This window comes from Scardinius erythrophthalmus, assembly GCF_964197995.2.
Source record: "Scardinius erythrophthalmus genome assembly, chromosome: 22".
Classification (NCBI taxonomy): domain Eukaryota; kingdom Metazoa; phylum Chordata; class Actinopteri; order Cypriniformes; family Leuciscidae; genus Scardinius; species Scardinius erythrophthalmus.
In genome coordinates, this window is record NC_138242.1 from 24,086,418 (window position 1) to 24,102,267 (window position 15,850).

Genomic DNA, 15,850 nt, shown 5'->3' on the forward strand with positions numbered 1-15,850 from the left:
CCGTGAATCTGCTGAGTGAACACCTGAGGTGGTTAACCTATGCCAACAGAACTTCTCAACAACAATTTACTATGGTAATCTTGGAAACTGCTGAAATAGCGCAAGTTAGTTCCGACAGTTAGTGTTTTAAAACCAATACGAAATCTCCTTCAAACAGTGTAAGAAGCTTCTAAAAATCTGTCATTTTAATTATTTTTGATGGCTGTGACCAAGTTAATATAGTTTTATTGCATTATCTAACATTGAATATTTTTCAGACAAAGTGTTTTCTTATTTCTAGACAAAGGAAATGTGTTTTGAGACAAGCCTTTGAAAAGATACAAGCCAGTGTATATAATTATATATAATCATTTTTATTATTTTCCCCAGCAACAGAACATTAACATATCATTTCCCATGAGTTGTTGTAGAAAGATGACATACAAAAGTTGGTGGGTGATACAAAGTGTCTCGATCACAAGTGGAGGTAGGACAAATGAGTCATGTCATACGATACACACAAAAGATGGCACTGGCAAAGATAATTATAAGTTACATTTTGTACGTGACAACATTTTTGTGTGAAATGTTAGGAAACAATACTCAGTATATCTGTATTTTCTATATATTATATATTTCTTCAATCTCACATGCATAAGTCAACTGGAAAATCAAATAAACATCATAGCAGCAGTACAGAGGTATTTATCAGTCATACGCCTGACTACTCCATCCATCCACTTCTATACACAACCTATATTTTATGTTTCTATACGTATATATCTGTGTTTGTTTGAGGTAGCAACTATTTAATTATTCTGTTAAATTTTGGATATAAAAGCAATTACAGATAAACACGCTGATTGTCAGTTTCAGCAAACAATATCAATACATAATTTTTTCCCCCACACATAAGAATAACATCTCTCTCTGAGCAAAGTACACATAGACCTTTTTGTCTAGATGGTTTTTAGAATGTAAAGTAGGAGCATTTCATAAACTTAAACTGTAATTGATCTGAGTGTTTCAACTTCTACCATCACTTTTAAAATCTATAATATTGTTTATTTCCATTTGGTGTTAGAAGTCCTTGAAATGAGAAAGAATAAAATTCTGCTGTTCATTAAAGGAGGCAAAACATTCACTGGAAATGGCATAGAAAACATTTTCTGTTATATCTGAACTTCATACCACAGTGTAAACATAGTATATTTATCCATATTCAATGAAGGTACACATGCATATATTTTGTACATTCATATTCATAATGAGCACTACCTACATAAAATATAAACAAAAAATATGGCAAAAAGAATGTTAAATATGTATAATTTGATAAGATTATTCACATAACATTTATCAATAAACAATAAATATTTTAGGAAACAATATCAGTTGTGATGTACTTTAAACAATTCCAATAGTCCAAAAAAAAATAATTTTCCAATTGATATCAGTAGCAGTGATAAACCAAGATGGATGGTGTTGATTGTACGTTTGCAGGTTTAGTGCTTTGCATAATGTCTCTAACTACTTAATAAATCCTTTTTCACATGTCTGAAAAAAGAATCAGTTCAGCTCAATAGCTACTCAACTTTTCAACAAATTCACAGCATAAAACCCAAACCTACTCAGGACGGCCCATAATTGTAGAATTGTTCCGTAGAACTGCAATAAAAACAACTTTGGCGTCCGGTTCCAAAATGGAGATACCATTCCAAAATGAATTTTGATCACAGAAATCAGGCTGCTGGTTGGTGACCGTAGATCACGCTAAGGCGTCGGGGACATTTGTGTCACTGGAGGCTGAAGACACGGGACTGTCCATTTCAGCCGGGTGGGGGGACTCCCTCATCTGTTGTTTGAGCTCAGAGATGGTACGTTCCAGCCTCTCTCTGGCTTCTCTCTCCCTGCGTAGCTCTTCCTGCAGCTCCTCGCGGTCTTCCTCAGCGCGGTCCAGCCTCTGACGCAGTTCTGATAACTAAGCACAGGAAGCCATTGGTCAGCTAAAGTGGTGCGCTTTCATTTACAACAGGGTTTAAAATTTGAATATTCAGCAAGGGCCATGTTATGATGACATCACTTTTCTCTGCAGAACTGCTTTAGAACTGAATTGAACTCATAACTTTATACAGTTATTGAACTAAACTGAATCAACACTGATTTCAACTGAATAATGACAGTTTACTATTGTCTTTTTGGAGCTGCTTTACAGCAGAATTGAATTATATTTGCATCACTGAATCATTATTTCCCTGTTTATCACTGTAAAGCTGCTTTGAAACAATCTGTATTGCATAAAGTGCTATATAAATAAAGGTTACTTAACTTATTTAATTATCAAACATTCCTGAATTTCTTTTTATCATGGTTTCGACAAAAATATAAGCTGCACAACTGTGATTATAATAAGAAATCAGCATATAAGAAGGATTCCTGAAGAATCATGTGACACTGAAGACTGGAATAATGCTGAAAATTCAGCCATCACAGGAATAAATTACATTTTACATTGTAATTGTAATACATTTTCACAATATTACTCTTTTTAACTTTTTACTGTATTTTTGATTAAACAAACATATGCTTGGTGAGCATAAGAGACTTCAAAAACACTGAAAAATCTGACGAACCTGAACGTTTGAACATTAGCATATATTTAACATGCTAAGACTACAAATGTATCTGTTTTATTCTAAAAAATCTGTTTAAAAATTAGGGCTGTAAAATCAATTAATCGCATCTAACATAAATGTGTGTGTATATTACATTTATATATATTATATAATATATTTGTGTGTGTATATAATCATACACACACACATATATATACAGTATATATGTCTAAATATATGTGTGTGTATATATACAGTATACACACGTATACTTCTATATTACATACGATTAATCCTGATTACTTGATTTTAAAGCCCTAATAAAAATAAAGTATGATAAATGATGGCCCTGAAAAGGACTTGTGTGGGTGTGTGTGATTGGTCAGTACCTGTTTGGCATAGATAGTTTCCTGGTGTGGCTCAGTGTTCAGTTTTTTGCATTTGCAGCCTTGCTGCCTCAGCTTGTCGAGTCGGGACTTCAACTTTCTCTGTTCCTGCTGGACTTCACCGAGCCTCTGAGCATGCTCAGTCTGAACCGCCTCCAGCTCCCCGTGTAGATCACAGCGGTCTATGGCTTCACCTTGATGCAGAGCCTGCAGCTCCTGTTCACGAGTAGAGAGAAAGACACATCAGATACTCACAAGCACCTTCTGGCGAACGAAAAGGAAAGGACATGTGATGTGTACTGGGGTAAAAACCTTTTCAAGCTGTTTTTGTCTGCATAGTGTTGACTGAAGTTTGTCGTGCTGAGCACTATACATCTGAAGGAGTTCCATCACCATGTAGTCCTTACTGTGATTCACAGTCGCACCAACAGACCGCTTACTAGCTGATGGATCTACTTTCTGCCATTCATTTGGACTGGCATCATCTGACTGGCCACTTTTTTCTTGCCCTGTATCAATTAGATCTCACATTTAGAAACATATACATTTAGTTATGCAATGTTACTTATGGTGAGTGCAAACTGACCTGCAAAGGTGGGCGTCTTTGGGTCAGTGCCGTGTGCATCCTGGGTCTTTTCGTCCTGAGTATCGCCCAGTGTCTCTGTTCCTATAGACCCCATTTCCTTTTCAGACAAACACTCAGAGTGTTGTGCCAAGTTGTTACCTGCCAGCTTGTCAGGAGTGTACTGGTACCAACTGGAGAGGAAAACAAAAAAGGAAGTTACTTGCAGTTGTGTACTAAAACTACTTGTAGTTGTAGAATTACTGCAGTAATATTGCTTTTTTTTTAAATGGTAATTGTGAATATGATTATAATCATTAACATGAGATTTGAGTGTTTAACATTACATCCACAATATACATAAAGGTCACTAAGAATTAGTGTGAAAGCTTTCAAGGAACATGTCCAGATAATATTTCACCTCAAAATGAACTGAAAGAAATATCAAATTATATTTTATAATCAGACAGCAAGGCCTGTTTTTAATTAAATAATAAATAAATGTAATAATTAAAATGATTTACATTGGCATAATGTTTTTCATTCCAATTAAGAATATCACCATACATTATAATTTTCAAATTGTAAAATATTTATACATCATAATAACATATATTTATTTAGTGTAACTTTTTTAACATTCATTTAAATATGATACTTTTAATTAATTCATTTACATATACATTATTAATTAATTTTAATATTAGTTCTTGAGAACAATACATTTTACAAATAAACTCAAGATGTAAAAAATACAGGTGTACTGCAGTATGTTTTTTGTCGGATATCAGATTTTTCTGATTTATTATTGAATAATGTAGATTTGATATTGAACTGAACCTTTGCCACATCATGTCATCATGATCGGGGTCCTCCTTAAGACTGGCAAGCAAACGTGAGTCAAACACGAAGGCAGGTGAAGATACTTCCTGAAAGAGAGATAACAAGAAAGAACTTGTTAACCTTGTTTCAATAACAATTAGGAATTGATTAACCCATTGTGTGTTAATGCAGATTGCTCTTGACGTATTACAAGTCCCTTTAGGTTTCTCACTTAGAAATCATTGATTTGATCCCTTCATATGTCAAGCAGCCTCCTGTGTGTCATTTCTGCACGGCTTCATGCACACACACCGTTAGCTCTTGCGATTTATTCTATTCCAAAAGAGAACCCTAGATCTAGAAATATGTAAATAACATTTAATATCCCTGTGAATGGATTGTGAAATCTTATCAAGGATCAACACCCTCATTCTGACATGTTTTACAGGCCTCTGAATACTGGAGGAAATATGAATGCTTCTTCCATCAACAGTCGGTGACGTACGCTGCTTTAATGTAAATAGGCCATCTGATCTATCATAAAGCTTCAGCGACCAGCTTGCACACCACACGCACACTCAGAGCATGTGCGGACTTAAAAAAAACACCCACACGATGTGGAAAAATTTCCTTTGGTCATAGCGTAACAATTCACACATACTCAAAAGTCCCTGTGCTGTGGTTGCGAAACACGGACCTGAAACTGTTCTTCATTTGAACTTGTGAAGTTCTTCTATGGAAATGGAGCCTTTCTAAGCATATGATTGTAACTGTCTACCAGTGGTGAGAACGTCTCTTAGAAACAAAACAAGCAATACAGGTTTATTAAAAAAACACACGCACACACTTTCATACATTTCCATGTGAAGTCATGTGCGAGAGCTCCAGACGACTCTGTGTGGGGGAGGGGAGGGCTGTCTGGGGGCCGTCACGTGGCGCTCATGGCACGAGGACTCTAATCTACACTGCTATTTACGACGCGACATGAGCAGGACGGTCACTCTTAACGCACTACAATGACATGATTCATTTGAGACCTCTCGAAATAGCTCCCATGCACCAGATTGATTCAATGAAATGAGACTTCCTGCCTTGACCTTAACCTTGTTATTGATGTGCTCATTACAGGGTTTTTATGTGCAGATAGATAGATAGATAGATAGATAGATAGATAGATAGATAGATAGATAGATAGATAGATAGATAGATAGATAGATAGATAGATAGATAGATAGATAGATAGATAGATAGATAGATAGATAGATAGATAGATAGATAGATAGATAGATAGACAAACAGACGGACAGAAATACAGACAGACAGATAGACAGATAGATACAGACAGACAGACAGATAGATAGACAGACAGACAGAAAGACGAACAGACAGACAGATAGATAGATAGACAGACAGACAGAAAGACGAACAGACAGACAGATAGATAGATAGATAGATAGATAGATAGATAGATAGATAGATAGATAGATAGACAAACAGACGGACAGAAATACAGACAGACAGATAGACAGATAGATACAGACAGACAGACAGATAGATAGACAGACAGACAGAAAGACGAACAGACAGACAGACAGATAGATAGACAGACAGACAGAAAGACGAACAGACAGACAGATAGATAGATAGATAGATAGATAGATAGATAGATAGATAGATAGATAGATAGATAGATAGATAGATAGATAGATAGATAGATAGATAGATAGATAGATAGATAGATAGATAGATAGAGACAGACAGACAGACTGACAGACAGACAGATAAAGACAGACAGAGAGAAAATTAACTATAAAATAAAATGCTGTCTAAGTATGTTATATCTAATGAGTATTAATATATTTTTTATTAAAAATAAACAGAAAGTCCAGTCTGCATCCGGAAAATGGGCTGTCTGAGAACAGCGGTTGCTGGGGATGTTGTTGAGTCTCTGGCTAAGCATTATATAATGAGATGGGAATTCACTGAATGCTCTGAGATTTGATTGGCTGAGAGGGAGGCTGGGGCCAGCGGTCTGCTCTCTGATTGGTTGATGATGGAGGTCCTGCAGGGTGAGTGCTGGGCTTGTAAAGGGGGAGCAATACTCTGCAGGCACATGTAACAGAATGTCCCAGACGCTCTCTTTCACTCTCTCTCGATCTTTTAGCTCATTCTTTCCTCGTTTTTTTTTTCCTCTTCCCTCCCACCCACTCTTTTCTCTGTTTCTCTCCCCTGTTGCCGTGGCTCCGGCTGTTTGTGCAGACTCTGTCAGAAGGAGTTTGAGAGTCTATTGACCTGGTTTGAACCACATTCAGCCATTTCCTTTGGAGGGAAACATCTGGTGTGGCATGAGAGCTGGATTCAGCTGACCCAACATTCGATTTGCTGTTTACTTTCCACTCAAAACATTTTAAAAGATTTGGGACTGAGACAAATATGATCAGCCAAACATTCTCAGCTGCAAGAGCTTTAAACACCATAACTTGCTTATAGGGTGATTCTCACAAAACATGTCAAGAACATTTCATATATCACCTTAAAATTAAAGAAAAAGAACATTGTATTGATTACAAATAATTTATGGTACTAATAATTTAAGGAGAATCTGAGACAATTGGGCTTGAAAATGAACCAAAGATCTTAATGTTGTTATAAATATGCTTCATTTCCTTTATGAAAAATATATAATATATCTTCCTTTTTATCTTGAGGCAAAATGTGCTTATGTGAACAAACTTTAAACAACATTAATCTATAATACCTGATAAATGTGATTGGACATTATGATTACAATACATGAATTGCTTGCTTTCTGAATGAATATAGATTGCATACTCACTATATGTGGCTGCCTCTTCTCCTGCTGGAACTTCTCCTTCATATCCTCAAGAAACTGCTTTAGCTTCTCTTCATCCGCTGATCCCAGGTGTCTTTGCGCCAGCTGCAGATAACAGGCCCACTTGGCAGAATCGAAGCCCCAGTGACATGTGCGTTTGTCTGGCTGTCGATGGGAGTGCATGACAAAGCGCTCCGGGCAGAAGAGCATCCGGCATTGGGAGCAGCGGATGCAGGGCGCATCCGGGCTGGAGTAAAGCTTGGGTACAAGCAGGCCTTGACACTTGCCAAGACATTGGTGTTCCACCCAAAATCCTTCAGATTCCTCGCCATCTTTCTCTTCCTCCTCTTCAGCACCCAGCCCTTTGTGGGAATCACGAGACGGTTCCTCTCCTGGATGCAGAAGGGTGTTGCAGAGACGTTGAGCATCGGTCAGTGTGATGAGGCCGCAGGACGGAGTCCCTGGAGGAAGGATGGCCAGCACTTTGAGAATGTGTAACTGTGTGGCATCGCAGCGGGAACAGTACAAATACAGCTGGTCACACACTGAGTTGATCTGCTGCAACGAGAAGTCCCGCAGGACGGTGTTTAGCAGCTGGGGCAGACAAAGACGCAGTTCGCCTCCCACAGAGAAGCAGGAGATGGACTCGCCCTCCAGACAGCAGATGCTGAGGTCTGTAGAGCTGTCAGGGGGAACTAGTAGGGGCCCTCCTGCAATACCTCCCTGGGCCAGAGGGGGCGCCAGCTTATACTGACCAGGATGACCAGTAAACGCAGCCGGACCACCGAGGGAACATTGGCTGCTCAGAGAGAACTGCGCTAGAGTGTGCTTCAAACCAGGGCTCAGATCCGGAGTGGCCTCTCTCCTGTCCGTCGCTTTGGAGACCTGATAGCCGAGAGAGGTTTCTGGGATTTTTTTGCAGGATAGATTGAGAGCAGCCATCACACGTTTCTTTATGGGTGCGCCGTCTACGCCTTTGTCTCGCATCGAACGCTTTAATGGCACTTTTAGAAGTGCCTGTTCCTTGGGGATGTCTGGACGCTTGTTCTCAGTAGTCGCCATAATGTTGTTTATAGATATAGCTAAGTGGTCTTCAGGGACCGGAAGATACACAGAGGAAGTCTCAGGAATGCAGTGGTTTTTATATGTGGATCATAGTAAAGTCTTCAATGCTTCCCAGATGACTGAAAAGTCAAAACAAGCATCACAGATTAATACATATAAAAATAATATTTTTTAAAAAAGTAACATTTAACAGGCATCAAATATTTTAAAATATAATATAATACATTGTTGATCTTTTATATTAAAAAATTAATTAAAATTATACATCAAAGAAATAAACACACAGAATGTTTGCATTGACATTAAATGTAAACCAAGACTGAGTACTTAAACCTTTTAAAAACATGTTATTTGAAAATAAATAAATGTTGACTGGAATAAAATATTTTATTTCAGCTAGTTGCCAAGGCAATATTTCTCATTTTCATTTAGTTTAACTTGATGCACTAAAATAACTAAAACAAAAAAAATAAATAAAAATAAATAAAAACTATAGACATATTTAGAAAAAAAAATACTAAACTTTAACTGAAATTAAAATGAAAGCAGAAAATGTAAAAAAATAAAAACTAATTTAAAATATTGATTAAAAAACTAGTATCTCAATGATACTAAAATTAAACTGATGTGTGAACATCTAAATGACTGGGAAATTCGATTCATTCACAAAATAGTTTCATTTAAATACATGCCCTAACCGCTTTTCCAGGAAAGCTAATGGTTTTGAGTTTCGTCAGCGATAGTGAAATCTCGTCTCAAATTAATCATCTGTAATGTGTTTTGACTGCACATAATAGACTTTCCACCGCCCTCACAGAGGCCCCGCCCTCCGCGCACAAGCCCCGCCTCTCTGACCTGTCTTCTTCACAGCAGAGCTCCGCCCCTCCCCCCTCAGCCGTGGTAATGACATTCACTCAGTCGTGCCAGAGACCTCTGCGGGACTACCCCCATGTTCCCACACCTATGACACTTTCACATCTCACAACAAACTGTGAAGGCACCCCTCGAAAGATTTCAATTGCCGAAAAAATTGTCTTAGTGGTAATAAAAATATTTAGGTTCTGCCCATTTGAAATATGATCAACAGTCAACACTATGTTAAAAGAAATATGCATTGTTATCTTATCTAACAGCGATTTCACTAAATGATCTATAATCGCAGTCGATTACTGTCGATTATCATATGTCATATGAGCAATCTTAAAAATCTATATAAACATAGATTCAAATAGGCAATAAAATACAACTGAAACAGTCTGAAAATAATCCTGTAAGATTATAAAGGAGGCATTCAATGTAATGGCACGGGAGGGTGCAATATCCATGAGAAACTTAATATAATAATCATAAAAAATATTGAAAATACGTTCTTTCGTTATAGAGAATGTAAACCCACATAAAACAACATATATTCAAGCTTACCTTTAAATCTGAAGATTCCATCCACAGTTTTTTTGACGAGCGAAGGAAAGCGCGTGAGATATTTGTGTTTTTATTTCATGGGATTCCGTGTCGGAGTTCACAGTCGAGCGAGCGCCCGTCGCCCTGCCGCTGATAACACTGCTGCTGCTGACTTCATGCTGATAGACTTACAACGTCAATCCACAACCCAACAACCTACGTCACCCGACGGGCTGCCACGGCTAGACGGCGTGATTTAGCGGAGGAAGTCTGTCTGCCTATCTCTGGGGGGCGTTGCCAGCATTTCTATAAGCCCCGCCCTTAACCTAATCACTGATTGGTTAAGCTCTCCGAATGACTACTGAACTGTCCAATTGTAGTCCGTCGCTCCTATTCTGGCTCTACCAGCTAGTCATAGCAACCGCAGCAAGAGTAGGTCTGACTAGCGATCTAGGGTTTACATGTTGTAAACATTCAAGAATTATTGTGAACAGTGGAAATGGACTTTTGACTCTAAAGCTTATAGTTTCTAAGATAGCCTTTGTGACAACTTTCCATTCTGATAACCAACCCTATAGTCTCCTTGTGTGATTATTTTTAAAAACGTAGCCTATTCTTAATCATTTACTAGATTGCAAATAGTTTTTTCTATATTGCTAGCAATATTTTTCTAAAATCATTGTACGTCATATCCATATCATAGGTTGTTTAGCTATTGTCTATGTATATTTAGTTCAATCTTTAATTTTAGTCCTGTCCTTCAGCATCATTTACTGTGACTAACACAGAGTCTAAGTTGCTAATTCATCCTTTGGCCTTTGTTTACATAAATCATGTATTTTCACATTATGCCATAGTGCTTAGCATTCACCAGCTGGTACTAAGTAAATATTAAGTGCTTTTGTTTACCTCCAACCTCCAGTATTTACCAGCTGATGCCAAATCCTTTCTTTTTTTTAAGTAAATATATATTTGATACAAGTTGGTTTTATGAATGAATGGAGTGGCCATTCAGGTCCCCAAAATATCACTCGATATATTGTATTTGAGCATAAGTATATCTTTACTTTCTGTTTACATTTTGTGTAATGATTCCTCCAGACATCCATTTGCATTCCCTTTCTTCTTTGTGTCCTTTTCCATGTGGACATTAGCATAAGGCAAATGGCTCTAGTTTGACTTTCATTTGCGTCAAAGTTAGCATTTCTATAGTTTAGCTGCTAACATGTTGTAAATTCACACCCTGACCTATGCCTGGATTACTCAATTCAGAGGAAACACCCTAACGGTTAGACTTTTGTGCAACTGTGTGTTAGAAAGAAAGAATGTATAAGCATCATAAAATTATGATCCTTAAGTAAATATTTTAAGGGTCACATTACGAAAACATCTGTAACACTAGTTGGCCGCTGTGTGTGTTTTCCAGGAAAGCTATTTTGTGTTTTTTTCTTCAGTCTGAGGCTAATTTAATGTCCTTTTGAAGCCTTTGGCTTTTACTTTTCATTACTTCCAGTCTCTCAGATAAACCTTTTCAAAGCACTGGAATAAACAACAACAGTTTCTCTGCTATTTTGAGAGGGAATTGGAAAGTTGCAAAGGGTTGAAAAGCAATAGATAAAGTGGCAGACCTGGAGGCAAAACAAGTGTAATTCAATCTATCCAGAAAGAGAAAGAAAAAACTTTTTTTTATATATATATATATCTTTCCGTACCTTAAAGCAATATAGTCATGGTTTCTGAATTATGTGCAGTGCAAACACAAGTTATTAAAAGTGTCCAAAAAAACAACATTGCTGAACAGTGCATTAGAGTATAGTTGGAAAAACTGTATTCTGCTGCACCTGATAGATGAAGGGAATGAGACTCAATCGGCTAGATTAATTTACCAGGGAATTTAATAATTTCTTTTATTAATTTCTTTGCCCTCACCTATCGTCTTCCTTTCATTATGTTGTCACTCTCCCCTTGCCAAGCAACAGGACTCCGATTCGTATTTTTGGAGCCTTCAAAGCAGACGGCTCCCAGAATATACACAGAGGACAAAACAAAGAGAGAAAAATCCTTGTTGCTAAGGAACAGATCACCAGGAGGACCGCTTGCATGAAATAATAGACCAAATTAAGCTGAATTACTACACCGTGCCTCACAATTGTAATAACTCAATGTGTGTTTGTCACTGAAGACATTAAAAGAAATAAAAATAATTGTACACTTTAGTCTAGTTTGCATGCATATAACAAACACACTATCATTATATTCTGTAAATTATTCTGTCATTTTAATATACATAATCAGTATACTGTCTTTTAGGGAGTATTTGCATTTACATCACATCTAATCAATGACAATGCCCAGAGTTCAAAACAACATCATAAACCTAAAAGTCATACAGGTATATTTCACAAAGACTTGGTCAATATACATTTAGAACATAAGGTCACATCAGGAAGTCCATGGAAATTAGCTGCACTTTTAAAATTAAAAACTAAATAATGTTCATCTGTTGTCGGCAGTATTCTAACCTTTATTCTTGCACAACTGAAGAAGTTTCTAAAATACATGTTTAACCTGAAAGGGGGAAAATGCATTCATGAGAATATTGTGCTTGTTATGTATGGAGAAGTTTTGTTTCACTGAATATAATTTGGGTTTTATACCTGCTTTTGTCTTCTCTTGATTTGCATTTCTTGCTGTTGTTTTGCCCTGACCTCTTCCAGAGTTAGGCATCCACCTGGGGAAATAGTAGACATGGTTAAACCAGTCTACGAATTATTATTTTCTATGAAAATATTGATTATATTTACTAATTGATGCATCTAGAAACAGATGTAGCCAATGTCTGATAGGGCGTTTGACTGCTTGACTGTGTCAAATGTGGTAATCCAGGGATCGTCTGTGATGTTTAGTATTTGTAAGTTACCACACTCATTAATGGTTTTACAATTGTGTAAGACCTATCCTGGGATGAGTTTCCCAAAAGCATCGTAAGCCAATGGTCAGTTGATTCAGTTGAACTCGGTTGGTAACAAGGGAACTTGCATCTATATTATATAGTTGCTTTTGGGAAATGCACCCCTGATGTCTTTCTTTGAATGTAGTACTTGTTCCATGTCATTACATTGTTTAAAGCATGAGAAACAAATGGAGGAAAAAAAAACATTTTTGACAAAATAGATTTTAATCATATGTTATGCTATATCCACTGTAGTGGACACCACTCAGTTTGTTTAAAAAATAAAAAAGACATGAAATGACATGTATAGGCAAAAAAATAGGATATTTTTTCATTCACCAATCATTTATTAGGTTTCAAACAAATGTTGTTATGAAACATATAATGGAATGAACTGACATACCAATTTACTTTATGTAATATGTGGGTAAAATGTCCATACATTTCATACACTGTATCTAATTAGCATTTTAATGTGTTCCTGGGGCAACATTTAATGAAAAAAGAAGTGTAATAATTGGCAACATTTTCATAATAATATCTAATATTTCATAGGAATATTGATATAGCATTTCTTTCCCTATTCACTAGTCTCTCGAAATGCCTGATAAACATGATTTAAGTGTATAAAATCAATGCCCTGTTTTTTAACAGAAAGTCATGTTTTAATTTGAAACCCCATTACATTTTCCTGAGATGTTGATTTATTCAATTTGAAGGTGATATTTACAAAATATTATCATATTTCCATAAAAGTGCTAAATTTGATCACTTAATTAATGTCAGTCATTTTTAAAGATCAAGGAGAAGTTGTTGTCATAGTGAAACTATGCGACATGTATGGTGTCAGAGAAATTCACTAAAATATAATGTCCACTAGAGTGGACAAAAATCTATTCCTGGGTCCCAGGAAGATAAACAAAAGGCACGTTAACTCCCCCTAGTGGTGATGGCACATTCTTTTTATTTGAATCCTTTCAAACAGACTTTACATATTTGTTTTCTGACATGGTTGGTGATTGACTCACCCACAGTACTAGGAGATATGGAAATGTAACCCATGGCCCGACTCAAGCGCAGATCCTCCAGAGCTGCCAGTTCTGCTTCTGCTTCTGTTAAACAGCCAAGCATTCAGTCAGTGAGTGTTGACAACTTAACCTATCATTTAAAACTTAAAAAACAGGAAATATCACATATTTAAATAGTGTTACCTACAAAAACATCAAATTAATTCAGTATAATAGCCTATAAGGATGATTGTGCTCTTGCTACTTTAAAGTAAGAGTAAAACTGACAGTTGGCCACATTTACAACAAATAGGCTAGTAAATTTTTACTTTCTTTTAAAATTGTGTGAGGATAGGATCATTGGAGAGATCTCCAATTTGTTGTAAAAAATGTAAACAAATACCAACTGAACCGAAAAAAAAAATTGTAAATTGCAATACTTCAATTGTGACACTATTATTCAGAAGTAAAAAGTAATGGAAGAAAAGACAAAGAAGCACTCTTTACAATAATGAATTAAAGACACAATTAAGAATGCTATAATTTTTCATTTAACTGGAAAAATGTTTTTTAAATCATCCAAGGGGTTTGAAAGGTTCCCCAGTTGAAAAATCACCCATTCAGTGAGAAATAAAAAGGAAATGAGAGATGTTAAAGCACAGCATATTCCCAACTTACTTTGCTGAATGTCTTGTCTTTTCTTTGGGTTTGGTGCAAATACTGTAAATGCTTTTTGACTGCCATACAAAAAAGAAAACAAGTCAGTGAGCAAAACAAAACAAGCTCTAAAGGATTTACTTTTGGCAACTATTTACTACAGAGTTTAATGCTGATGCTTGGATTAGACCTGATCCACCATATGTTTTTTGGGGCCTCTGGCACTGTAAAGCATTCCTCCTACCTGTGGATTTCATAAAGAGAATGTGATTTTGGTTGTTCCTTCGGTGCACACGTTGCAGGTTTTGACCTCGGTGAAGTCTCGGACTGTTTCTCCTTTATTGCTTTAGTGCTTCTCTCCGTCGCTTTGGGTTTGTATTCGGTGACACATCTTGGGCAGCTTGAGGCCCTTTTGCGGTGACCGACACCGACATCTCTGCTTCTGACGGCAGGTGTTGTTTCGGCTGTACTGCTTTTCTTGTTCAGATGCTTAGGTTTCGTTTCAACAGGTTTCGGTTTTATAAGTCTCGTGTCCGGCATATTTAAGTTACAGAGTTAACATTGAGGCAGTCAACCTCTCATCTGTCTCTCACCTATCCGACTATTTCCGTATTCCGTTAAAGAAACTTTTTCTTGAACGCACCGGTTTCAGTCAGAAAGAAAAAAACAAACAGATATTTTCATTCAAAAGGATCAGCTTCAAATAAGAAATTATCAAAGCCGTGCGTGTTAAGTTTAGTGGACACTGGACAACCGTGAACAGCGCAACCGCGTGCATGTGATCCGATTATAATGAGCGCGCAAGGCGCACACTGTGGTGACCTCGGTATCCCATAGTAACCAATTTTACTACAACTAGCCTAGTACTACTAATTAACAATAGGCTCATAATAATTAGATAGATATGCATGATTTTTAGTGAATCTCTTTTACTTTTGAAAACAAAAAAATTGTTGATGTGAAAATCTATATAATCACAGTATATTTATGTTTTGTAGCTCGCCTATCGAAGGTGTATACTGTTGCTATGGTTACCACCCCTGTTGGAAGCGATTCCTGAAAACATAGCCTATTGGAAAAAAAATGTTTAATATCAAAATATTTGCTAAATATAATAATATTTTTCTAAAATCTTGTTTCGTAATGAAAAAAAAAGGCTAAAGATAAATCTATTCTAAACGAAGCCTGATACGTGCCTAATGTTGCACAATAAGAGTGTCGATGGACTGCTCTATTAATGTTCTAAAATAAAGTTGATAAAAACTTAAGCCAAGGCGGTTTAAAATGTATGTAGACCTCTAGGCCTAGCTATTGTATGTATTTTACAGGCAGTCAGTGAAATGCAATATGAAGGATCATGAAACTTGAGTGTGTCAGAGGGCATCACAATTGCATCCCCCGCAAATACTTCTCTGTGCTCGAACTCTTTTTTTGTTGTTGGTGAAACTGAACGTCTCCAACCCTCAATCCACACTGTAAAAAAATATATTCATGATTTGTTATCACAACTTTTTATCTTTTGTCAAATCAACTTGTGGTTCAGATAACATACTATACCGAGTTTCTATTT

At 36.6% G+C, this 15,850-nt stretch overlaps 2 protein-coding genes across 3 annotated transcripts; both read right to left on the reverse strand.

Annotated features, from left to right (window-relative positions):
* Nucleotides 1-334: 334 nt before the first annotated feature.
* skilb (SKI-like proto-oncogene b) lies at nucleotides 335-9,847 on the reverse strand. The gene is made up of 7 exons (XM_081352751.1): nucleotides 9,685-9,847; nucleotides 7,201-8,381; nucleotides 4,383-4,471; nucleotides 3,567-3,736; nucleotides 3,293-3,489; nucleotides 2,984-3,196; nucleotides 335-1,960 (listed from the first exon to the last, which is right to left on the reverse strand). The coding sequence occupies exons 2-7, from the start codon at nucleotides 8,257-8,259 to the stop codon at nucleotides 1,748-1,750; spliced, it is 1,941 nt and encodes a 646-aa protein (XP_081208877.1). The 5' UTR covers nucleotides 8,260-8,381; nucleotides 9,685-9,847; the 3' UTR covers nucleotides 335-1,747.
* A 1,695-nt stretch (nucleotides 9,848-11,542) lies between these two features.
* LOC308682659 (uncharacterized protein) lies at nucleotides 11,543-15,103 on the reverse strand (the record flags this gene model as incomplete). 2 transcript variants are annotated; one of them, XM_081352519.1, is made up of 5 exons in its annotated part: nucleotides 11,543-12,231; nucleotides 12,321-12,394; nucleotides 13,645-13,728; nucleotides 14,302-14,360; nucleotides 14,525-15,103. In XM_081352519.1, the coding sequence occupies 5 exons, from the start codon at nucleotides 14,818-14,820 to the stop codon at nucleotides 12,214-12,216; spliced, it is 531 nt and encodes a 176-aa protein (XP_081208645.1). The 2 variants fall into 2 exon arrangements, with proteins under 2 accessions (XP_081208645.1, XP_081208646.1); XM_081352520.1 differs by lacking the exon at nucleotides 11,543-12,231 and having other exon boundaries at nucleotides 12,315-12,394; nucleotides 14,525-14,820.
* Between the last annotated feature and the right edge of the window lie 747 nt (nucleotides 15,104-15,850).

What these genes read in the sequence shown, in the direction of transcription:
- skilb (XM_081352751.1), bottom strand. Translation starts at nt 8,259, where the DNA reads ATGGCGACTACTGAGAACAAGCGTCCAGACATCCCCAAGGAACAGGCA. An exon ending in GATGACATGATGTGGCAAAG is followed by an intron (nt 3,737 to 4,382) that starts GTTCAGTTCAAT and finishes TTTCCTCTCCAG; the next exon opens with TTGGTACCAGTACACTCCTG. An exon ending in AAACTATCTATGCCAAACAG is followed by an intron (nt 1,961 to 2,983) that starts GTACTGACCAAT and finishes TCCTGTGCTTAG; the next exon opens with TTATCAGAACTGCGTCAGAG.